General features: G+C 40.6%; 6 protein-coding genes across 10 annotated transcripts in view; 3 read left to right on the top strand and 3 right to left on the bottom strand.

Annotated features, from left to right (window-relative positions):
- The window catches only part of LOC109404765 (tRNA pseudouridine synthase-like 1), a 28,472-nt gene extending 27,479 nt beyond the window's left edge, over window positions 1-993 (top strand). For all 3 annotated transcript variants that reach the window (XM_062850729.1, XM_062850730.1, XM_019677708.3), the window contains one exon: window positions 228-993. In XM_062850729.1, coding sequence (XP_062706713.1) covers window positions 228-464 — 237 coding nt within the window. In that variant the 3' untranslated portion in view covers window positions 465-993. The remainder of the gene's footprint in view (window positions 1-227) is intronic.
- LOC109398642 (selenoprotein H) overlaps window positions 1-25,602 on the bottom strand; it is a 199,827-nt gene that overhangs the window by 43,356 nt on the left and 130,869 nt on the right. The window lies entirely within an intron of this gene.
- LOC109398624 (E3 ubiquitin-protein ligase rnf146) lies at window positions 944-13,876 on the bottom strand. Its single transcript, XM_029859179.2, has 3 exons — window positions 13,713-13,876; window positions 13,540-13,628; window positions 944-2,239 (listed from the first exon to the last, which is right to left on the bottom strand). Exons 1-3 carry the CDS (start codon window positions 13,867-13,869, stop codon window positions 1,424-1,426), a joined length of 1,062 nt encoding a protein of 353 aa, XP_029715039.2. The 5' UTR covers window positions 13,870-13,876; the 3' UTR covers window positions 944-1,423.
- LOC109404784 (PHD finger-like domain-containing protein 5A) lies at window positions 13,957-16,665 on the top strand. The gene is made up of 4 exons (XM_019677728.3): window positions 13,957-14,092; window positions 14,195-14,350; window positions 14,417-14,607; window positions 16,485-16,665. Exons 2-4 carry the CDS (start codon window positions 14,299-14,301, stop codon window positions 16,572-16,574), a joined length of 333 nt encoding a protein of 110 aa, XP_019533273.1. The 5' UTR covers window positions 13,957-14,092; window positions 14,195-14,298; the 3' UTR covers window positions 16,575-16,665.
- On the top strand, window positions 17,173-18,295 carry LOC109404777 (uncharacterized). The gene is made up of 4 exons (XM_019677716.3): window positions 17,173-17,411; window positions 17,474-17,538; window positions 17,751-17,973; window positions 18,050-18,295. Exons 1-4 carry the CDS (start codon window positions 17,352-17,354, stop codon window positions 18,212-18,214), a joined length of 513 nt encoding a protein of 170 aa, XP_019533261.2. The 5' UTR covers window positions 17,173-17,351; the 3' UTR covers window positions 18,215-18,295.
- On the bottom strand, window positions 18,217-24,351 carry LOC109404731 (leukotriene A-4 hydrolase). Of its 3 annotated transcripts, none has more exons than XM_019677658.3 (8): window positions 24,253-24,351; window positions 23,240-23,308; window positions 23,063-23,178; window positions 22,681-23,007; window positions 22,468-22,619; window positions 19,226-19,631; window positions 18,835-19,166; window positions 18,217-18,771 (listed from the first exon to the last, which is right to left on the bottom strand). In XM_019677658.3, exons 2-8 carry the CDS (start codon window positions 23,280-23,282, stop codon window positions 18,300-18,302), a joined length of 1,848 nt encoding a protein of 615 aa, XP_019533203.3. In that variant the 5' UTR covers window positions 23,283-23,308; window positions 24,253-24,351; the 3' UTR covers window positions 18,217-18,299. The 3 variants fall into 3 exon arrangements, with proteins under 3 accessions (XP_019533203.3, XP_029714559.2, XP_062706707.1); XM_029858699.2 differs by having other exon boundaries at window positions 23,240-23,302; XM_062850723.1 differs by lacking the exon at window positions 24,253-24,351 and adding an exon at window positions 23,483-23,503 and having other exon boundaries at window positions 23,240-23,302.

Raw genomic sequence — 25,602 nt, 5'->3', positions numbered from 1 at the left:
AACAATGAAATCGTGATTTTAAGGCATTTAGACACACTATTCATCAAAGCTGCCGTATTTTAAACACCAACGCACTGATTTTTCAAAAATGTGGAAATGTGTAGGCAAGTAAGTAGTATTTCAAACATATTTAAAAGTTGAAAATTATCGCCAGTCTTGGTCTAGTTCTTTATATACCTATTATAATGTAACAAAGAATAAAATAAAGTGTTAAATTATGATTCCAGGTTCGTCGAATGGTAGGAGCCTGGATCGGTGCGGCAGAGAATCGCCTAAGCGAACGCGACATCTATCGTATGCTGACGGTGCCCTCCCAACGCTCGTGGTGCGATCAAGCAGTCGTTGCACCGGCATACGGATTGTTCCTATGTCAAGTCGAGTACGATCCATCCGATTTGGAATTCCCGGAAGATGAGCTTCCTGGAGCAGCTGCGGAAAAGCAAACAGTTGTTGCAACCAACTGAAACCACCGTCACCTACATGGACGGTAGCCGGAAGGTATTCCGAGGTGAAATGGAACGGGATGCTCCGGCACGGTTAGGTTTTATCGTGGATACCAGCCCTGATCAGGTGCCGGCGTGCATTTTAAGCAACTTACTTTATTTGGGATCACAAGACTGCGTGCGTAAAGAGGTTCTGGAGAAGTACGGTATCACCCACGTGTTGAGTGTTGGCATCGAAACGCCACCCTTCGATGAGTGTCATCACAGTGTTAAGACGATCTTTGTTGAATGTTTGGACTTACCCGAGACCAACCTCCAAGACGTTCTGAAACAAACAAATGAATACATCGAACGGTGTCGACTAGACGGGGGCAAAATCCTGGTCCACTGCAATGCCGGAGTGTCACGTTCCACATCAGCCGTAATTGGATATTTGATGGCTCACCATAATTACACGTTTCTTCAAGCGCTGGGCCTAGTCAAAAGTAAAAGACCTTGCGTACAACCAAATGTTGGCTTTATTAATCAATTAAAAAAATTGCAGTAACAAAAATATTCAGCGATTCAGATTATTTCGGCGTAGAAAAGTAGTCGTACTTATGTAGATAGCTATTCACTTAAAAAATATTTGAGAGCACAGTTTTCTTGCGTATAATTATAAATCGTACTTCTTATGAACTAATATAATATAAACAATTATTGAAAAAGTGAAAGAAAAATCATGTTTTGTGTAGTGATGTATTTCCTGTGGGGTAATATCCAGAAAATGTCGAAATTGCACATTTTTAAAGAATAAAGTAATGGAATTCGATTTATGCGTAAATTCGCCGCAAATGCTTCTTATCATAAGCCAATTGTATTAAACATGACGGAAAATGAAAGTAAGTTGTAGGATAATCGTGCTTCTTAAAATGCCTGCTTAAAACACTACGATCTTCTACACAGCTACCAAGTCTAATAAATGAACTTCTGTCTACAGTCTACAGGATAATGTGATCGTTATCCTCGTTATCATCATCGCTATCGCTCAACGCGAGGAGATCGGTTACAATACGCCTTCTAATCGTAATCGGTTCCCCTACCCTTTCATTCGATCGTTGCTGCTCTCGCAGCGTCAGTGCATTCAAATTATTGATCGCTTCGGTCAATTCCATGTCGCCGCCGCCGGTTGCTCCAGAGGAGCTTCCCGGAATCGGATCGTCCTCCCCAAAAGAATTGTTGGCGCTGTTGTTAGTATCACTGCTGAAGCTCCCGTCCAAATTGATGCGACGCACTTCCTCCTCTAGTTCTTCCTCTTCCGCCTCGTCAACCACGATGTTCCGGTGCATCTGCAGCAGGTTGGTTTCCGCTTGGAGATCATCCGAATTCAACGATCCATCCGAGTTGGAGCTAGGCGTCGCTCCCGCAGTCAAATCATTCGTTTCCAACCTTAACCCGGCCACACCCTTCTTGGGAATCGTAGCCAAGTCCCGCTTCACACGCCGAATTCTGGACGGATCGTTCTGCCGGATCTGGCATTTGTGTTCAAAGTCCACAATGTACAGGAACCCGGCGACCAAAATTTTGCAGAACCGCTCTTTCTTCTGATAGGACTCTTCCAGTTCCTGGCTGGTGCGTTCGTCGTACTGCCACCAGCCGTTGCGGCCCTCATAGTACCACTGGTGTTCTGCACCATCGTTTGCCTTGGCGGCCTTCTCCACCTCGCGCAGCCCGTTGACCAACTGAGGATGTTCCAGATAGCTAGGCGGGATGTCCCGTCGGCACATCGCACAACGGCGGTTCTTAAATGCAACGCCCTGCGGGAAAAAGAATGCAAAATAAAATAAGAGAAATGAATTCTGACACAACTTCTGCAAAAGTGAACGAAGTTCTATTTATCTTAGTATAACTCTGGGAGAATTCTACTAATCATCCCAATGGAGGCAAACCCCAAAACAACTAACATCACTACCCAACTAACATTTTCAGCGCTATCAGGATGTTTTCGCTCAGTTCAAAACCCGATCAGTAACCACTCTTTCCCCACTCAATCAACACACACAGAAATGGGTCTAGTATTGCTGACTGCACCCCAAATTGGACTGACACAATAGTGTGCACACACCTTCAAAGTGTGATTGCAGCGCAGGACCACGTCGGATCGAGTTGGGGTCTTCGGTGCACTTATTCCTTGCAAATCAAGGAATAAGTGCACCGAAGACGTCGAGGCGATCAGAGTCAATTGTGCACTTTTATCACACTTTTTATGCGTACCAAAAATAGTGTGATAGTCCAATTTGGGGTGCAGTCAGCAATATCACCTTTGTGTTTGAAAACTGGTACAGTAACTCAAACTTGGAATGAATACTGAGTGATCTTGCACTGCTGTCATTTAAACGAATGTTCATCATCGCATGTATTTGTTATGAACTGATCGAGTCGTCTATGCCAATCGGTAATTCATTATCGTTTTCCGATCCGATTGTGCCCTTCATGTTTTATGTCTTGATCGAATCAATTTCTATCGCAGTCTGATAATTTTCGGAAGCGCAGTGTGCAGCCATTTATCGTCCGATTATCGCATTAATCGACTGGAATCACTCTCTTATACAAGGAACAAAATCTTTTATTTTTTTTCAGCGGCACTTCTCAATATTGCAAGAAGTTATCTCATCCATTTGAACAGCAACCAACAAATCTTTTCGCTCATGTTTGCTTCTAGCCAACTTAAAACGATTTCAGTCAACCAAAGCATCCATCAAATATATTCTATTGAAGGCTATTAGAGCATCGCCACGGGCGTCCCTATCTGGGTCCCTATCCCTATTTCCGGGCCCTGAATAGGGACCCATGTTCACACCGGTGGTATCTAAACGGGAATGAAAAATAAGGACGCGACATGGGATTAGCGATGGGTTTCCACATTTGGGGACCCACTCAAATCTTGCACTGAGTTGCTATTCCGATGGTTTGTGTGACGTCACTTTCTTTATTTACATTTTGCGGTGAAGTGAGCTGAGTAGTGGTGTGGAAAATGAACAGCAGTGGATAAATAGAGCAAGAGGTGAATATTGATGTACTTTGTCTTACGTGACTAGATGTTTTCCAGAACCCTATCACAAACAAACAGACGCAGCACTAATAATTCCCACGTACACCGATTCACGTTTATTTAAAAATTTAATAGTTGGCCAATTGCCCATCTGTGGCGTTCGCAGCGTTTTTGTTCAAATTTTACATGCGCTCACAATTGTCACCTAGTTTATGATTGGCCACTCTATTGGCCAAACTCAATCCTTCTAGATTGGGTGAACATGTTTCGGCGACTATGATTTTGAATAGCAAACGTAACACTTGAAAGAAATTGCTATTAAAATCATCGTCATGTGAACATAATCCCCAATGCCAAACACGCTATTTCACAAAACGCTCAGTAGGTGCCGGTAGTGAGCGAACGTCAAGCGGCAGCAAAAATTATGTGAGCGCCGTCTGCGAACAATTTGCAAACTACAGAATATTTGGTTTAAATATTCTTTAAAAAATAAAACGATAAGAGATGACTAGAGGGAGACCGGAGACGTCTGCTTGTTTGTGACGAAATGTTAGAAGTGTTACGTGTGCTTGTCTGTGACCCTTTATGCCTTTGTCACTTTATGCAGGATTCATCAAAAGTTTGGACATATTTAATTTGTTTTAATTTGTACTACGTCCAATAAAAAGTAAGGACCGCTTTTAGCAACGCACGGTGGAAAATCAATATGTTTTTGAAGTCCCTAATCCCAAAATAGAAACCACTGGTGGGAAGGTGGGGTGCTATCCTAAAATAGCACCCGAAAAGGAGTGGTATAATAGGGATAGCGATGAGGACTCCCGTGGCGGTGCTCTTAGGAAGCCGATGCACGGGCGGCGCGTCGACGCAGCGTGCACGCAAGTAACACACAATCATATGGCAAGATGCACACGAGAACGCAACGCTACCGCAGCGCAACAGCGCCGCACCGTGTGCAGCACGCAATGTTAACCACACAGGAACACAGCGGCAACGCAGCGTTAATTATGTACCGCTCGTGTGTATCCAAAATTCCGCCAGGCTGAAAAAAAACGGATATCGGGTCAAATACGAATTGAATTTTACGGAATGTTGGGTCACTGGCAAGTCACTGGTGAATCTACATAGTTTAATAGTTGGGTCTATGTTGGGTTTGGTGACCAAAATAAAAACAGGTAAATGATAGATTTCTGTCGAGTTTGACGTCACCAATGACAAACAAAGCTTTTAACAAATATACTATATTAACAATATAGGTCACTCTTACGATTTTTTGGCGACACCTTTTTAGTGAATGTGGCGCCACCAAGCGTCAGAAGAGGTACTACTACACACTAAATGCATGCGCTATCCGAATGACGTTTATTCTGTCGAACTGTCATTGCATGGTGGGGATGCCCATTTCTTCTGAAATAATCGATTAAACATTAATCATTTTTTTTTCAACTACTCAACCTAGAACAAATTTAATTCTCTCTTGTTGAACAATTTCTGGCGTATATTATCGTCGCAGCACTAAATCGAAGTCGCGACTCGCGCGACATGCGAAGTTGCAGATGAGAAGTAAATTTGAACCGATAAACGTTCATAACAGACTAAAACACAGACGACCCAAATCGAACTTTCCGTTAGCAAGTGATGAACGGTATTTTCTCCAGAAATTACACAAGAATTTCCTTGTGGGATCCCTTTAAGAATTGCACCCTGGATTTTTTTTCTCCAAAATTCCTCCAGAAGCTCTTGGGGGATTCCTCCTGGAAATTATTCTGGAATTATTTTAGGAAGCGTTCCTCCTCCATCCTCTAACATTTTTTTTTTATCTGGGATTACATATCTCCATGAATTAAACGCAATCAGTGAAATACTAGATTTGTAGTAATCAGCTATAATGAGAAAGTAGATTCTCCGTTACTGCAATAAAATGGTAACTGCAATAATGGTAACAAAAGAGCAAGGGTTTTATGACTGCTTGTGTGATTTGATGCTGTTTGAGCAAAACTTTGTGTAACTGTGTTGTTGTATTCTCATTTATTGCAACTTCAATGAAATAGTTCCCCAAAGTTTTGCTCAAGCAGCATTCAATCACGGAGACAAATTTCGTTCGTTTTAAACAAAAATATTCATGTTTATTCAGTAAACTGATAAAATATTTAAAACTAAAATATTATTTTTTAAAACAAACTCAATTACATATTGATTTCTCCAATACCCATTGAAGAGCCCCCCGTTCCGCCGTCGAGAACATAAACAAAACTCTCAAGTTCCAGCTGCATCACCAAACAAGTTTTCCTCTTGCAAAAAAAGGCAAGTTTCACCAAAAGTTTCCACGAAATCCCATTGATTTCGGGAGCGTATGTTATCTACATGATGTTGGCATTGAAAGTGCCACGCGGGAAGTGGATTTTCCTAGAGAAGGAAATAATTTTGTAAATTTAATTGGAAAACAAATATTTCCGTAGGGCCGACCTGCCACAAAAAAAAACAAAAATTTTTACATTTGTTTCTAACATAACCAGTCAGAACATACATGTTTGTTTCAAAAATGGATTGAATTTGCTTCAAATGTGACGTTCGATTTGCTCCAAACAGTTTTATTTTTGTTGCCAGAATAAATTGACAATTTATTTGAGTTTACCTGGAATATTTTTGATTTTACCATGCTTTTTTCTGCGTGAACTAGGCTAAGAATCATAATACCTATAGATAGTAGAGTAAACATAGATCAGCTAAGATGAATCCGTTGTATCCAAACGAACTGTCAAAATCTGTATCCAAACGAGCATGACGTCACGATTTGGACAACATCAATGGAGCGCATGACGTCATATTCAACCGTCGCACTTTTGAAAATTACTACTTACACGCTTGAAACATTTTAGTCAGCGGTGTCCGCGGATCTATGTTTACTCTACTATCTATAATAATACCCATGAGTTTGCACCGTTTCAATGCAGAAACGGAGAGTTCAGCATCTCACCATACAACAAACCAACTCATTACTACTAATCTAGTATTCACTTATTCCTTCTGGGATTCCCGGAAAAAAGTACTTCTAAAGACATTCCAAATTTATAGAAATTTCTTAAGGAATCACGAAAATAATTCCTGGGGGATTTCTGATACTCCAAAGAGGGAACTTCTGAAGGAATCCTGGAAAGATCCCTCGAAAAATATTAATTAAATTGTTCATATAAAATCGCGTTGGAGTTATACAAAGTCACTTCGGAATTTCTCCGGAATTTCAAAAGAAAATCCATGAAAAATCCCAGAAGACTCTGTGGAAATCCTTAAAGGACGGAGTGAATTCCAGTAGGAACTTTTGGGAGAATACTGATAGAAATTCCGGTTGAAATTCCCAGAAGGAGGAATTCTTTAATGAACTTTTGGATAAATCCTTGAAACAACTACTGGTCGTTCTTGGAAAATTTTGGAGGAACTCCAGGAGGTATTCGTAAAAAAAAAACTCCTGAGGGAATCGTTGAAGGAGCTTCTGCAGGAATCCAAGAAAGACTCCAAAAAACTCCTATAAGGGACTTTTTGACGAATCCTAGAAGAAAATTCTTGAGGATTCCTAGAATAAATTCTTGAAGAAACATCAGAAGAAGTTGCTGGAGTGATTTCAGTAGGAACTCCTGGGGGTCCCTCGAAGGAACCTCTGGAGAAATTTAAGAAAAAAAAAACTTTAAATCAATCTCTGAAGGCACTCCTGGAGGAACTTCACAAAAAGTTCCAGAATGAATCTTAGACAAAAAAAAACTCTAGGAGGAAACCAAGGGGAATGAGATATCCTTTTCTAATCGGAAAATCCGCACATATCCGTTCCTAATCGTCGCTAATCGCTGCTATCTGAGCCGCAGGTGCAGTTAGACGCGGTTAACGACGGTTAGCAACGGATAAATGCGGATTCTTCCGATTAGCAAAGGAAAAGAGAAAACTGAGAAGGAAATTTCGTTAGAAAATCAGAAGGAATTCAGAAGAAACATCTAAAGGAATGCCTGACTAAATTTATGGAGGATTAACACTCTGCAGCAGGCGAATTTGCCAGAATATTTTTACTAAAGGTGCCATTAGAGTGTTTGTCATTATACAAAATATTTGCAATTGAAGTCCGACATTTATCCAAGGTTGCTATGATTCAAGTTGTGTTGGTCATTTGTTGGGCTTGTTTGGCCAAATATTTGTCACGTCTAATGGGACCTTAACTGAAGTTCACTCAGTAGCCCATGACCCATTATCTTGTGCACCCTTGAATTCAATGTCTTGCACTCTGCCACGAGAAATTTGACGTGCACTTGGTTGGTGATCTTCCGGATTTTTTGTAAGCTATACAATCCGATGTATGTTTGTCAGCGTGGACATTAAGAAAGATGATATTAAAAGCCTTTGTCAAGAGAAAATAGCAATCATCAGGGCAAACTATAAGTTAAATTTGAGGGTGAAAATTTTGAATTTTGAAGTGAACCGATTTCGGTGGCGTTACAATGAGGGAGCATTCAAATTCTTCTACAGATGTATTCGTAGATGTCATCTAATGAAATATTATTTTGTTTATGTATATTGTAAATCGATTATTTAATAATCGATTATTTGTGAACAAAAAACTTTGACACCCCTAACATCTTTTTTTCGAGAAATGTCACCTTGCACGGTAAACAAAAATTGATCAAAATTCAATTATTGACTTTTTCTGACAACAGGTGGTGCTGTAACCTTTTGTAAACGGCGTCTCCATGTCGTTGTATGTGAAAACACGAAGTGACCTATATTGTTAATATAGTATATTTGCTTTTAACCTACAACACCACAACTTATGCTTGCCAGCTTTGTGCCCCAGCTCTATATGTCGGTCGTCAGTCGTCGCGGTCGTCGCAGAGGAAACACTCTCTTCCGCATTTAATCGACCATCCCAATGCCTTTTATTATATGATTGAATATACAACTGGTTAGATTTCCACGAATGCAGAATTATGGTGCTTTGAGTGCATAGGAAACGTGAAACATGCCTGCCGATTGCTGCTTAATTGCTACACCAACAAGAACTTTTGGAAGAAATAGATTCGATCAAAATGAACGCACTCAGCAATCATCTGCGAAAATTATCGCCAAGTGATTGAGCACCGCAATGTTTACAACCGATTTCGATCAATGCGTGAGAGAATCACGATGTTGCTGCCCGTCTGTTCATTCAGTTGGTTCGGCTGAATGAACTTATCCATCAAACGTGAAAACTTGTTCATTTCCCGAGTGGCAGTGTATGTAGGCTGTACCAACACATCGATCGAAACGGTTGTTTCAAACAGCGAAAAAATATCAGTGTCTCTCACTGATTCTCTCGGAACTCAACAACACTGGCGCTATCTATAAGCTTCAGTAAATTGCTTTGTATTTCAGGGGAACACACAGAAGAACATAACATTATTGGAGAAAAAATATCAGGCTCACGAAATCTGCCACAATTTCTTCCAGGAACTGCACCAGAATATCATACGGAAGATCTTGCAATAAATTCATACAGAAATTATTACATATATTACAAAAACGGAAGGCTCACAACAAGAGTTCTAAAAATGCCCAAGAGGCAGATTTCTTGTGTGAACAAGTTGTAAATGGACATTCAAAGTGCCTGAACGAAAAAATGCTACTTGTTCGTATAGTAGACGTAATTCTCTACAAACACAATCCAATCATGTTGCTATAAGTTGCTCAAATTCAGGGAAGCTCAATTCAATTTTCTCCTCGATGAAGATAATATTTGTTCTGTGCAAACACGAAAAACCATATACTCGCAAAAGTCATTCTAGAATTCTTGCCGCTCGATGGAAATACACCTACCGAACAGTGTTAAATGCGTAGATCGTAACGAGAGCCACTATTTCATCATACGTTCAGGAGAGATCATAGTGGCTATAAAAGAGGAAGATCAATAAAGACGAGTCAGTTTTGTTTTTGGACTCCACACTGGATACCTTCCGGAATGCTCGTCTAGTCGTTCAAGGATTCACCCAAATGTTCGGGATAAACTATGACGAAGTCTTTGCTCCGGGGGTTCGTGAAGTGACTTTTCGGGAGCTGCTGACGATTTCCAGCAATCAATCAATCTTCATACGACACCCACCCACGTGTGCTCGCTACAAAAATCCAAATACGGACTGAAGCAGGCTGGCCATGTTTGGAACAATAGGGGAGACTGGGGAGACTTGATCCCTTTTTCTTAATTTGCCTGTAACATTAAGAAAAAACACAAAACTAGATCAATTTTTCGTTCAGAATGGCAGGTAAACATCTATTGCAAATTTATACACAACAGAAGGACTTTAAATTATTGTTTAAGTTTTCAAAACTGTGTTTTTATGGAGGCATGTCTTATGATGTATTTTTCAAAAATGGGTCACAATTGATCACCCTTTTGAGCACATGTTTAATTTAAAGGGAAAATAGCTCCAGAAGCTTCCAGTTCATTTTCTTTTCAAGTTTTCTTACATTTTTGATGAATATGGTGTATTTGAAATTATATGATTTCCTTAAATTGTTAAGGATATGCCGTATTTTACTAGAAGTTCGAGTAAATAGAGGCTTTCAAATAGAATTTTATTTTTCACATGTATAATGTGTGTGTAATCCTCGAGGGATCAAGTCTCCCCATGTCACTGTTGTATACACTAAGCTACATTAATTGAAATATTTATATAACAACCTTATTTGGATAAATACGTTTGCTTGTTTTTTCTTATACTATGTGCTGTGAAATTTTGACACGATTTGGTTAAATTTTCACAAAGTTATTGAGATTTTTCGGAATCGCCTAAAAGATTTCTGAAGGACTGAAAACAAACCATCAGCCATTAAAAAATAATGCAATAGGGTAGAAGCTTCAGTTTTGGCCAGTCCGGAGTTTTGGCCATAGTGCGGTTTTGAGCCTGTTGCGATCTAAATCGGCGTAAATTTATTTTTTACTAGTAGATCCTAATACAATATGATGATTACAGCTGTGAAAACCACACATTTTGATTAAAAAGTGGAAGAAAAAAATATATTTCCTTAAAAAATCTGCTCCCATATATCTATTTTGGCCAGGGTGCTTCTAATTTGGCCACTTCCATAAGAAATACACGTGATTGGCCAAAATAGAAACCAAACTTAAGAATATGGCCAAAACTGCGGCAGAGCTTCTATTTTGGCCAGTGCCACTTTTAATACAAAAATCAAGTATTGGCATGATTTTTGCATTTTTTCTTCAAAATATAGATTGAAACCTTTCTTTTGACGCATTGGTTGTTTTCATAGGATTATTGGTTATTTTTATAAAAATGATTTCCCTTAGACTGGCCAAAACCGGTGCCCGCACCCTACACAATTAAAATCAATTGTAGCCAAAACATTGTCGTCTGCCCAGATGTTGTTTTAAAAAAAATATGCTAGAAGAAAAATGTTCTTGATTCCGAGAAAATATGGGTGGAACAAGTCTTCCCAGGGATCAAGTCTCCTCAGTCTCCCCTAAACGACAGTTAACGACAAGACTATTGCATGGGTTATTGCCTGCAACGATGACGAGGACTATGCAAAAATCGTAAAAAAAACTGAACAGGCATTTCAAGATGTCATCGTTAGGCCATTTGGAAACAATGTCAAATGTAATGAAAAAGGATTATCTTCGAGCTAGCAGACGTACACCAAGTAAGTTCTGGAGTAGACCGGCCCACATTTGTATGGTGAGAAAAAAAAAAGTTATCAAAATTCACGGGGCACCCTCTAGAATCGTGCCTTGGGATGATAAAAACAATCTGTGAAAGTTTCAGCTCAATCGGTTAAAAAATGAGCTGGCGCAAATGAGATGAAGGTTTGTATGGGGTTCTTAGCCCAAATATATGGGAAAATGGATGACGTTCGGTCTCTCATTCAGTACGCCGGTTTGGCGTGTTCGATTTGGCTCAGAATTGGAAAAGTAGTTGTTGATACCCTAAGGAACATCTTTGTAGAAGACCATATCATGATAAAACCTAATTTAGTTGCTGTTTTAGCTAACGAAAGCTGGATGAGGACTTCTGTATCCGTTTACTCTTGGTTGTTACATGGAGCACGTGTTTGCCTTTCGAAATGTCCGCGCTACATCATAGGCAGCTGTAATAAGTAAAAAGAAAATCGCGTTAAGTACTGTTATTTTGAATTCCACTAAGAATTTGCATCATTTGACAGATACGTATTTCGACCTCAACTGTAAGGTCGTCTTCAGTGTCTTGTCGAGTCAAGTACAAGACACTGAAGACGACCTTACAGTTAAGGTCGAAATACTTATCTGTCAAAGGATGCAAATTCTTAGTGGAATTCAAAGGAACAGTACTTAACGCGATTTTCTTTTTACTAACAGATATTCCCCTAACAAGCCCAGGTTAATCATCATTAGCTATGTAATTTCCCATTGTCTCGATACCCGTCCACGTGCGTGAACCTATGAAATCAAGGCCTACATAGCCGCCTAGGATGTAGCACGCAAGTTTCGAACGGCAGACACGTGCTCCCAGTAACAACCGAGAGTAAACGGGGACAGAAGTCCTCATCCAGCTTTCGATAGCTAAAACAGCAACTAAATTAGGTTTTATCATGATATGGTCTTCTACAAAAATGTTTCTTAGGGTATAAACTACTACTTTTTCAATTTTGAGCCAAATCAAACACGCCAAACCGGCGCGTATTGAATGAGATACTGTAGGTCATCCAATTTCCCATATATTTGGGATGAGAATCCCATACAAACCTTAAACTCATTTTCGCCAGCTCATTTTTTAACCGATGATTGAGCTGGAGTTTTCACAGATTGTTCTTCTCATCCAAAGGCACGATTCTAGAGGGTGCCCCGTGAAATGTGTCGACATTTTTGTATTTGGGCCAGTCTATTCTGGAGCAGTTTGGTATGATTCAAGCGAAGCCGTCTGACCATCCCCTTGACCCTGGCCAAATTTATTAAAATGGGAGCTAACCACCAATAAGCCAGCCTCATTGAAAGTTTGCTGTACGTGGTGGTAAACACGGATACCGGATATTGACGTAAGCATTTCCATCCTGGGCAGATCAGTGAGTGGACCAACCCAAGCAGATTGGAATGATGCGAAGCGGATTCTCCGATACCTCAAGCTTACCATGGACCAAAAACTTGTTTTGGGAAGAAGCGAATCCGACCTGGAGGTATGCGTGGATGCGGAAAGGGCGAATGACGCGGTGAGCCGTAAGTTCAATAGTCGGGCGTGGGATTCGTCGTGATAGTCAAGAGCTTTAACTATCCACACCAGTTCCGCTCCACAAAAAAGTCAAAATTTATGAAGTACTGTTCTGCCAACCTCATAAATAGTAATTGTATACCTATTTATTAGTTACACGTAAACCCGATGGATAAACCTTTTGTCAGGTCAAGGAAGCTTTCTGAGAAAATTACATTGGATTTTCTGTATGTGTGTATGTGTAACTTTCAAGAGACTTAAGAAACCTAAATAGACCCAATCTTGAACTTTTGAGCATGTTCTTCAAGATAAATCTGTTTTTTTTGGTTGCTTGGGTGAGTTTCGAAGAGTTCCCTCTGCGAACCCTCCAGGAGCTACATCTAGAAGTTCCTTCTAAAAATCCCCCAGAAGTTTCGTCTGGCAGCTGTAGTATGAGAAAGCAATGTGATTTTTTGCTTCCAGGAGTTCTTTCTGAAGTTCGTTCTGAAAATTTTCTTGAAGTTCTTTGTGGGGATCCTTCAGAAATTCTTTTTGTGAATCCTCCAGGACTTTCTAGAGTTCTTTATGACACAAAAGTTCAGCTTATTGGACGCAGTGGCTTAATTTCCCCAATAGGGGAGAAAAAAACCTATACGAACAAGATGCAAAATTCAACAAGCAAAGTGGGTGAAACAAAGAACAGGAAAAGGAAATTAGTGTAGAGCCACTGTTCTTTTCTACATACAAGTTCCTATTTTGTTACACTTTCCCATACCCCTTACTTCTACATCGAGCCAAAGTGTCAATTATTCTGGGTTTCAGACTATTTCAAGAGCCAGAAAGAAATAGAAATTTAATTATGCTAATTAAAACTCACCTTGACGCATAGGAAGCAGAAGACATGACCGCAAGGCAGCCTCGCGGGATGAATGCAAGTTTGAAGGCAGACGGGGCACTCCATTTTCACTACAATAAACGAAACACAAAAATCCCGCAAATTAGCAAACATTCCACTCCGGGGGGTTTTCCAAGAGAAATTTTTCATCTCACCAATTTCGGGGTCGGATTTTTCACCTCCCATCTGCTCCTCCGGGGATTGTTTATTTTCGTCGCCATCATCGTCGCTAGTTTGTGGTGCTTGAGCTACCACCCCTGCCGTCGATGAAGAAGCGATTGAGGCACCACTATTTTCCAGCGATTCCGCCATTGTTGGACGCACTCCCTGACGGCTGGCGTTGTTGTGTCTGAAATCGAATGGTTTTCACACTAACCGGACGAAAGAAACTGAAGAGGGAAATGCGCAGCTTTTCCCAAACAAACAAAAACAGATTACGCGATGGGAGAACGATTTTGTTTCGGGGGAGGAATCAGGAAAAGTTGGACGAACGGAAAATGACAACAACGTAGTACACTGAAACAAAACGTCGACTGTGAGTTTAGCTTCGTTTGAGAAGTAACAGTTGTAACGCCAGTTTGACTGACAAAGGGATCGTAACGCATGATCTGACTGACAATCGTCCTCGTCCATCCAGATCGTTGTTTTCCGGGTAGCGGACAGTGCATCGTTTATTGAACGCTCTTTCGCAAAAAAAATCGCTGAAAATTAGTATCTTATCCAAATAAATACAATCCCGCAATGGCCAAGCATCATCCCGATCTTATATTCTGCCGAAAGCAGCCGGGGGTTGGTAAGTTATCATCATTTTATGACCATTGCTTAAATTCTGCATGTTGACCGACCCGCTTGCTTTCAGCCATCGGACGCCTGTGTGAAAAATGCGACGGAAAGTGTGTGATCTGCGATTCCTACGTGCGTCCGTGCACCCTGGTGCGGATCTGTGACGAGTGCAACTACGGTTCCTACCAGGGACGATGTGTGATTTGCGGTGGTCCCGGCGTGTCGGATGCCTACTACTGCAAGGAGTGCACCATCCAGGAAAAAGACGTATGTTTTGTTCAATAGTCTATTTCTGTCTATTCTATTAATTAGGTCCCCAGGACAGTTACATTTCAAATGATACGAAGTTCCATAATCGGATTCACAGCTATCACATACAAAATTTAATGAATCAGCTTGCTGAGTATTCGCCAATGTGATAACTGAGTCGGCAATGGCTAGTCAGAGCTTTGACCAGCATGCTGCAATTCTGCATAGACAGATTTGTTAGATACATTGCCACCCCTGGAGATGGTACAAGACAATTTTGTTTGACGGCATGACTCCAAACTATTCCAATATTGTTTGTACTGAGTGGTTGCCCAGGTGTCAATATGAAGCTTAAGTCAACACATCGATATCGGAATAGCTGGCTCAGGGCCAATGAAGTCATGTGATGCTCCTCCAGTGCGAGCTAACTCATCAGCCAATTCATTTCCAGCGATGGAAGAATGGCCAGGTACCCATTTGAACAGCATTTGCTGAATTCAGCTCCTCGATTTGAGTTCGACAAGCGATAACTAACTTTGACCTAGAGTTGGCCGCATCAAGTGCTTTAATAGCAGTCTGGCTATCTGAACAGAAGTATATGATCTTGCCCATTACGTGCTGCTGAAGTGCTGATTGCACTCCGCACAAGAGCAAAGATTTCAGCCTGAATAACGATGCAGTGTCTACCAAGTGAGTAAGACTGATGTAGCTTTAGCTCACGAGAGTGGACACCAGCATCTGCTCGACCTTCGAGAAGGAAGCCATCAGTGTAACATACGATGTCGTCTGAAAAATACATAACTCTAAGTGTCGCGTTCAGTTCATTCCTGTGTGGATTGATTGAACTAAAGACTTCTACTTCATATTGTGATGGAGACGCGCGATAAGATTTTCTTTTTGGATTGTTTAAGTGAGGAAAAAATGTCGAGAGTATCGTGTTGTTCTTTGCGTCTCACTTGGAACAAAATGCGATAAAAATCATCGTCACGCAAATATAATCGCCCAATGCTAATTATGCTGTGGTACGCAAACCCACTGAGTAGATAGCGGTATATAGTGAGCAAACGTCAAACAGGAGCAAAAGTGATGCGAGCGCCATGAGCGTGTCATTTGTGAACTACGGAATATTTGAATAATCCGTTAAAAAGGGAAACGATGGGAAGTGAGTAGAGTGAGACGTCTGTTTGTCTGTGTGTCCTTTGTTGCGTTCAGTTATTCCTGCGTGGAATGGTCTTAAAGTTTCTACTCCCTGATGGGGTCGCGACGCGCGACAAGATTTCTTTTATTAGATATGTTTTCGTATAGAAAAGTCGACGATTGTGCGCGAAAGTTAGTGTTTATTAATCCATTGTCAAATTACATCAACAACCATAGGTGACTCCCAGATTGACAATACCCTACCCTACTAACAAAAATTTCTTCCTGAGACAAACGTGGAGATGCAGCGATTCGCGGTCTTTATAACAACGTTTGTCTCACTATAACATTCCCTCCCATCCTCGATGACCGCAAGGACGTGGCCGGCGCCTTTATTGACCTTACTATAATTGAGAGCTCTCGAACTGTGCACATTGAGAATAGTAAGCTAGTCCCAAGCCCTATTCATTGGTTTCTTGTACAATTTCGATTGCTTTGGTCAATCATGGAGTTGCAACTACGAATTGTGTGGTCATCTATGCTCATGCTCAATTATCTCAAAACCATTAAAGCAGACAATTGGTGCTTAAATCGGAATGTTTATGAAAACATAGTTATTATTTTGTTACATGTACCTAGACATTTTAGAAAGCATACCAACAGGAGGCATGGATAAATCCTAATCGGTTATAGCAAGAATTTAATTTTGTCTCACCCCAATACTCATTCTAATAACAATATTGTGATTTTTTTTACAGAGAGATGGATGTCCCAAAATCGTCAATTTGGGAAGCTCCAAAACCGATCTTTTCTACGAAAGGAAAAAGTACGGTTTCAAACAGCGGTAGAGTTAGATTCCTTTTTCGCATTAATTCGCCTAGATTTAATCAATTCATTCAAAGTATGACCCTAATCATGAATATAAAACAATGTATTTGAGTAATTTTGTCGTTTATCCAAACTTAAAAAGAAATCCCGAACTTTATACCTTTCTTTAGGTTTAGCTTTCCAGAAGGGCAACTCTTTTGCTGAAATAAAATTCTTTGAAATGCTCATTAATTTAGACAAGAAAGTTGTTTCCTAAAAACGTTTGTTTTCCCAAAAAAATATAACCTTTTAATTTCCTCGTCCATCAACGAGAGTGTATCACAATTTTCAATGATTCATATATTCTAAATTATGTACATAACATAAGGAAACCCAGATATTTTGATGTGTCGTCGATCGCATGCTTTAATATTTTTAGTAACAATTGAACAACAGTTTTAATGTAAAGCTTTTGCGGCTACAAACAATCAGAAAGACGATGACCAGATCGAGCACGTTCAAACCGTTCAAACGCATCTCTAAATTGCACCACCTGTGCAAGAACTGAAAGAAATGGAATCACTTCCCTGTGCAAACAGTTGAGTTTCTGAGTGCTTCTTATCTGTGTCGCGCATTTGCTATCGCTACTAGGAATCTCAATAGTATTTAATTGACTGAAGAACAAACCAAGTTACACTTCTACATTTTTGCTTGCGATGAGAAGCACTTAGTTTGCTTCAATCGGCTACCTGGAGAAAATGTACGAACTGGAAATGTGTTGTTCGTCTTGTTGATTTTAGAAGAAACGTACTTGAAATATGTTGAGTGGTGCGGGATTTATTCTCTCTTCCGCAGGCATTTTGAAAGTAATCTCACTGGTAAGCAACAACTGGTCATTTGAAGATGAACGATTCAATAATTGATTTTCTCTGGCATCCAGCTATGCATCATAATCGGAGGATTAGTCTTCGTCACTTCAGGAGATTGCAACGAGTCACGATTCTGGTAAGTATCGCATGTTTAGTTAACCCACTTTATACCTTACGTCAGATACGCTGAGGTAGTATATGAATTACGTGCCTACTGCCTATGTGGATCATCATGTGGATATGGATAGATATCTTTTGAAATCACGATTCATCTAGATATTTGGTCGATACAACTGTGTCAATCGAATTCGCTGATTATTTACTATCATACTATTGATTGCTTTACAGGGCTGTAACCTACATCGTAACCACCACCGTAAGTGCCGTCCTAGCCATGCTGTCCTACACGGTATATGCGCTTGATCTGATAAAGTCAACCACGGCGCTCAAAATACAACATATCGCAGAGATAACGATGGCATATATCGTGTTCGTACTGCTGTTGATTGTTTCCATCATCATGATGACACAATGCACAGGGAAAAAGTATGCCCTAGACTATGTTCCTGAGGTGAGTGCATCAGATACAGTCAATTATAACGTCATTGACCAGGGATGTGTGATATCTTTGAATCTTTTATCTTCAGCCTCTAACAATGATAGGCGCAGTCTTGATAGCAATCGGTGGTACGCTGCTCTTCCTTGACTGGCGCTCGAAGGAACGCATCGATGATATTCAAATGAATATCCCACGCTTATCGCAGCCGCAACGCGCCAACCCTCATCTCTCACGAAAATCGATACTAGTTTAGTGTTTGCGCGTGTTATCGAAAGTTTATTCTAATCGTTATCAAAACAACATTGCCAATAATCATCAATTGTGTTGACAGGTATCAATCATTTGCATGTCTCAAGGCCCAAGTCCTTAGAAACAGTATAGGCACAAACGGACATCATCTGGTCTTTCACCTTATTGTAATTTTCCACGGCCATGGGTTTCGCCTCCGGCCAACAAGCCAACTCCTTGTAGACCGGTCTTACAAACTTCATGCGGAAGTTGCTGTTGGCAAAGGCAAGAATTTCCTCCATTTTGTCTAGCATTCTGGCGCGAATGTAGAGACGAACGAAGCGGAACCGAATTTCCGCGTTCTTCGTTTTGTGGATGTGGTAGGTCTCGTCCAAAAGCTTCAGCTTTTCCGGTGTAAGGTCTTGAATCTTTTTCTTCTCCAGCAGTTGGGCTAAGAACTCTATTATTTGAATACTGGTTAATTTTTCGGACAGCAGTGGGGATGCTTTGATAGTTTCCAAGTCGTTTTCCGCCCACAGTGTTGAGTGCTTTTGGCAGGCATCCAGTAGCGAACGGTCGTAGCTAGAATTTCAAATTTGACAATGTAATTTTATGCTGAAAGCAATTGTACTTGGAAGACAATACTTCGGAATAACTGGTGGCATTCCCGTGCCGGTCAGCCAACGGTCCCAATCGATGCGTTCCAGAAATACTTCGTTTTGAGGGTCCTCACGGAACCAGTCGTACAGAGCTTTTTTGAAGTCATCCGTCATCACCGATTTGAACTTGAAGGTATTCAAATAGGACCGGAAGAATGGTTCAAACTTTTCCGGGCCTCCCAGGAGATCTTCCAGGTAGCGGAGAAATGTGGAACCCTTAATGTACGGAACGGTTGAAAAGGCATCATCCGGGCTGCAATCGGACAGATCCACTACTAGCTTTGTGAGATCCGGTGTATCCGCCAACTGAGTCTTGATCTGAAAAGATAATGTGTTTGTTTATTGATGAATACAGTTCATTACAATCCAGAACTTACACAATCGGTCAGTTCGCTAAGCCCGTGTAAAGCGTGAAAATCGCGAGCAGCATTTCCAAACATCCTTCCAACGATCTTGCCCTCCACGAACACCGTGAATCCTTCGTTCAGCCAGAAGTGCTCGAAATTCCGATTGGTAACCAAGTTTCCGGTCCAGCTGTGGGCGATTTCATGTGCCACGACGGTGGCCAGCGATTTATCACCCGCCAGCAACGTTGGAGTCACAAAGGTCAAGCAGGGATTTTCCATGCCACCGAACGGGAAGCTCGGAGGCATCACCAGTAGATCGTAACGACCCCACACGTACGGACCGCAAATATTCTCGGCTTCGGCAATGAATTGCGCGGTTTGCGAAAATTCCTCCGCAGATTCGTCGATCTGCTCCTGTTCGGCCCACACGCTGGATCTAAAAAATAGAATCAATCAATACACCAAGTTTAATCTCGCACTTTTCCTAATCCTTAAGGCTACAAAAAACTCTTTGGCTAAAGAGGTGGCAATGCCTAATCCCAAATTCCAAGGTGTAGGTATTATGACGGATATGAATTTCTGAACTTGCCTTGGAGAAAGGCCTTTCGACCCTCTTGTACTTCGTATGTATGTATGTTAGTATGGGACACGCTTGTATGGAAAACATAAATTCTCGCTCCAGTCGACTTTTTAGATCCCATTTAGGTCCCATATGAACTGTACAAAATTTCAGCGCAATCGGTGAAACTATAATTTAGCGCAAGCGGTTCAAAGTTTGCATAGGATTTACTATGGGAAAAGTTACACCATCAAACAAAAATTCCCAGAGGTTCTCCTTTGTCGCCATAATTCAAATCAATCAATGCTTCTTGTAGAATAATCATTTATGAAACTTTCCTTCGAAGACCGCAAAACGATTGGACGCTTGTGGAAAAAGTTATTGATTTATTACCGATTAGTGATTCAACGAACGACTTTTTGTTTTGTTTTATCAGCAGCACTGCTGCTGCCGTTGTTGCATGGGGTGGCGGGAGGCATCACCACCCCCAAAAACAGCAGCAGCTACAGTGCTGCTAATAAAACAAAACAAAAAGCCGTTCGTTGGATCACTAATCGGTAATAAATCAATAACTTTTTCCACAGCCATCCAATTGTTTTGCGGTCTTCGAAGGAAAGTTTCATAGATGATTTTTCTACAAGAAGCGTTGATCGATTTGAATTAAGGAGACTAGGGCCGACCTCGGGGATTTTTTATCTGAAAGTGTAACTTTTTCCATAGTAAATCCTATGAAAACTTTGAACCGCTTGCGCTAAATTATAGTTTCACCGATTGCGCTGAAATTTTGTACAGTTCATATGGGACCTAAATAGGATCTGAAAAGTCGACTGGAGCGAGAATAGTCTATTTTACGAAACGACAACAGTGTTGGTATTGATATTAACACTCAAGGGCTTGGCCGCGACCTTCTGTCAAATTTTCATTCATGAAATTAGCGATCAGCTGATCCGAAACGTCTCTTAAAATGGCTCATTTGATGTTTGTCCCATACTAGTGTACACGTTGCTGAATTATGCAAACGAAAACTACAGGCAATTTGTGTAGTAGTGTGCGTGCCAGCAAAACGTCAAATCGAAATCCATCATGGCAGACAGTGTCGCGCGCGGTTCTACCAACAGGTGGCAATGTGCTCATGGAAATGATACCGGGCAAAAGTTTTTGATGAATTTCCTCTAAGAGTTACGTCTGTTTGTCTGTGTTAACACGGTAGATTTATTCTAAAACATCTAGGTATATTCAGATATTCGTTCCGCACATAACCGTTCTTTATCTCTCGTAATCCCAATCTACCTCGACTGCATCACGATAGAAGAATGCTTGACTGGAGGTGCACAGAAGGGATAAAGAAGAAAGCGATGGAGCTCCACATTGGACATCCAACTGTAAGGTCACCATGCTCGAATTATAAATATTAGGTACACCGACTCTTGTTTTACTTTCTGACTCAGCAAAAGACATTGAAAATAGTTTAAAATAGTGACTTTTTAACAAAAAAGATGACTTTAGTTGAAAAGTCTTGAAAATAGAGAATTTATAGTGACTAGCTCGAAAATAGTAACCAAGTTACTGAATGGTGACTCGCTACCAGACCAGGCCTGCAGTCGGTGTGTTTTGAATCGGCGCTCGATATTTTTCTCCTTTCGATGGATTCTAGCATTGTGCAGCCGAATCTCACCGATTAGGAGTTGATGGAGCGTGGGCATGAGTGTTGAGCCGATGCCAATCTGTGTTCTTCAAAGCTCGAGCAACAGATTTCGCTTAGTTCTAGTATCTCAAGCTTCACACAATATGCCTCATTGGCTATGGGATCCTCTTGTGCATTAACCCGAGAATGGTCGCGTCGTGTACTGCTTGTGATACACAGCGTGAGCGTGGTGTCCGAAGACGCGACTGCTCGAGGGTTGATAAGATAAAGTAACAATCACCAATAAGCACAGAAGATGGACTTGTGTCGTATTGTTTTACCCACATTTTTTTTCAAATTCGTAAAATTATTGAGAGCAACATAACCCTTTGAACAGTTTATGAAATTATAACCAACGGCGTTATTTTTGTGTATAGATCTCACAAACTAGGAAAATTTCATTTTCATTTTAAAAATTAATTAAATTTAAAAGACACTACACCGTCTTCAGCCAGAGGCTGCACAGACTGAACATTACATACACGAGACAACGGTCAACACACATAACACCCAGTGGCCCAATGGAGAATTTTCCGTTTGACGAAAAGTTTTCCCCGACTGGAGCGGGAATCGAACCCGCACTCCGAGGCTTACGAAACGCCTAGACGACTGACGCCGCTAACCGTACGGACATGAAGCCCATAAATAGGATAGGAAAAGGGTATTTTGGTGTGGGATTAGGCTGTTGGTACAGACTTGCCGATATCAATGCTATTCAGATACAAAATAAGTTTAAGGCTCAATTCGTGGATCGCATACCTTCCAAAACCAAAAAAAAAAAACAATAATCTACAAAATGCCAAGCAAGTCACAAAAATCAAAAGCGCCCGATTCATGTTTATTTTGTCAATTATAACAATCGGACATTCCTACCCTCTCCGACTCACCAGTCACCCCGGACAAAATGTCTCTTCAGTTCGGGAAAATATATTATTTCCAATTAAGCCTTTAATCGAATTGTCCGCGTGGACTTGTAGTACCCCTACTAGGTAAGAATCAGTCATTTACATACAAAACTACATTACTTACATGGGACCAATGGACTTTTCAACGAGGGCTCCAACCACGATGGCCAACAGGTAGCTTGGAATGGGAGTTTTTTGCTCGAAATATGACACTCCAGTTTCCGACTTCTTTTTAACGGCGCTCATCAATCCAGTCACACCGGCTGGATGGCGAAGCTGTAATTTTAAATCGTTATAGACATAGAATAAAGTGCATCCTTTCGTAAGCGGATCCTACCGTAGCGTTGTAAGTGAACTTCACGGCCGGTGTGTCCTGGCAAGGAACGATGGAGCGCGCGTGGATCGCCTGGCACTGACTGAACAGGTATGGATGTTTCTTACCGCATGTCTGTTCGGCGGTCAACCACTGGAGAGCGCTAGCCTTCGGGTTGGTTTCGTACTCGACGACCAAGGTAAACTCACCGGACGTTTTCGTGGGTAAGTAAACCGTCAACTTGGAACCGATGTTTTCAACTGGTGATCCCACATCCCAGCTGACTGGTACTTCACCCGCCGACGTTTTGATTGCCATCGAAGCGATGTCCAGCTCGCTGGAGTCCAAGAACTAAAACGAAATCGTTCGGCTTAGGTGTCTCAGAAAACAGAAAACCTTGACTTACAATTTCCTCAACATCATCTCGTAAGGTTTTGAAGTACAGCGAAGCACTTCCAGACAACGTAGACTTTTCGAAGTTAACCGTCCAATCGAGGTCTACATGACGAATGATGAGCTCATCTGAAAGTTCAATGGGTTGAAATTATGGTACAAAAAATATATAGGTATATTTAAAACTTACCGGCATTGGAGTACGAGCTGGGATCAGTCTGGCTTAGTCTCATTTTACTGCTTCACCGCGTGGCTGAAATGGAACGAATAAACTACAAGTGAGGAATATCTTTTCTGAGCGGTTAGCCACAATATTCAAGATAACATAGTCAAACAATCGAAACTGATAACGGAATATGATCCATATGATGCAACCGATGAACCATTAATGAATGATTGAGTTTTAAGACAGGTTAAATTGCTGTTTAAGTACCTGCGTATCTGGATCTGCATACATATGTGTGGTATATGTTATGTGACTTAGTAACTTAATCGTGACTGAGACTAATCCGCACTCCATTGCAATTATAGTTGGCCGTACATTACGTTGATTACAAGTACAAGTAGGTTATTATATCGCCATTTTCTAATAGGACAATGCGATCAAAAGCCAATTTGTTGATTTTAATATAAAATTTGTATGGGATAACTATTTCCACCTTGTACTTTTCCAATAAAACTTATGTCATCAATACCTAATCGAGTATATTTCAACAAACACTTTTGAGACATTATTCCATTTGCATCATTTTAAGGCTTGAATAAATTACAAATATTACTAAGCAGGGTGATCTCACTCAAAACAATATGCTATCTTCAGGAGATATTTTAAGGGTGTGAACCATTTCGCTTGTTCGTTTAACTTTTAGTTAAAATTTGACACTTCGATAGTTATTTTAAAAATAACCCTACTCGCGAGCAGGGTTAGTCTTGACAGTTCGATAGTTATTTTTTGTTCGCAATGATTTGGCTGCGTACTGTATTTTGTTCCAAATAACTACTCCTCTGTCAAATTTCAAATGGGCCACCGTCGTGGTTATTTTTTAACTTTTCGATGGCAAATAACTATCCAAGTGTCAAATTTTAACTAAAAGTTAAACGAACAAGCGAAATGGTTCACACCCTAAGAGTTTAATCGCAGAACAGTTACTAATCCAACAATGTAATCTATACCTAGATCAAAATATTTAGTAAAATATTTACCTCGCACGATAAATATCGATAACTGCAGCACTGCAATCAATAACTCAAATCAAAATCAAGCTAATTTCACAGTTGGTGCAGTCAAGAACACTGTATCATCAGCAGAAGTCCACCAGAGAACTGCCGCCTCATCACATCAACATCATCGTTGTCGACGTCCTAACGGGTGGGAACGCTGGATCTGGGGGTGGTGGGTGATGGGGCTGATGGGTGGTTTCGTCGGGTGCGAGCGTCTGTCAAAATTTAATCAAAACAAAACAGGGGAAGGAAAAGGCCCAGTAAAGACAGTGCTGCCGAATATATTCTATATACACGGTTGTTTGCGAAAACCCATTGATGGGTGAAAAAACACCCATTTTCGAGAACATTGCCGTTCTGTCAAAACATGGGTGAAATCAATAATACAAAAAGGGTAAAAAAATACCCATGTTTAGAAACCGCTGTTCACCCCATTAATGGGTGAAAAATAGTTGTAAAAGTTCGTCGTCGCTACCTCGTTTGCCGTCTTCACTCTCAACTATTTAAAAGTTAATTATTACCAGGTTATCTACTTTAATCTTTTCGACGAATCATGTTCCGGTTAAGTAAACAGTGGATTTCATATAAATAGTAAGTATTGCGTCCACAAATTCCATTTTCAGTTCATTGCAATCACTTACAATTTTCGTCGATTTTTAGGTTACGCCATGAAGAACCAGAATCTGGTGGTTTTGCACTATATCTTCAAGGCAAATTTCAATGCTTCTGGAACAAAGTTCGCTACATTTGTTCAGACGCACAACAGGATCCAGACCAGACCTGAAAGCCTTGCCACAACCCTACCAAATGGATCCAGAATCGAATCGGAAGGGACGAAAATGCACTTGACTGGGTCAATCCGGAGCAAAGGAGCCTGAACTTGAACAAGTAAATATGTTTTTAACAAATTTGTGTTAAATTATATGTATATTTTGTTATTCGAATAAAACATATACAAATCTGGCGTAATTTTGGTTATTAATTATCATCTTACCATTATGAAAATTCTGGACGAATTCTCCCGGAAAAAATCGCAAAAATGGGTGTATTTTTACCCATTTTGTCTGAAAATTCGCTTTTCATAATGGGTAAAAATTTACCCATCCTCTGACATAAACCGTCTTTACCCATTAATGGGTAAACCGCCTTTACCCATTAAATGGGGAGAGGCACTTCTAGCGAAAATGGGTGTTTTTTCACCCATTAATGGGTTTTTGCAAACGACCGTGTAGAGGCTTGCATCAAAAACATACACGGAGAAACTGAAAAACTCAAAATTAGGTACTTTTAAACTCAATTTTGAGTTCTTTTTCATCTCCCTTTTCATGCGCT

The sequence above is a fragment of the Aedes albopictus genome, chromosome 2 (assembly GCF_035046485.1).
Source record: "Aedes albopictus strain Foshan chromosome 2, AalbF5, whole genome shotgun sequence".
Classification (NCBI taxonomy): domain Eukaryota; kingdom Metazoa; phylum Arthropoda; class Insecta; order Diptera; family Culicidae; genus Aedes; species Aedes albopictus.
This window is presented reverse-complemented; position numbering and strand designations above follow the sequence as displayed.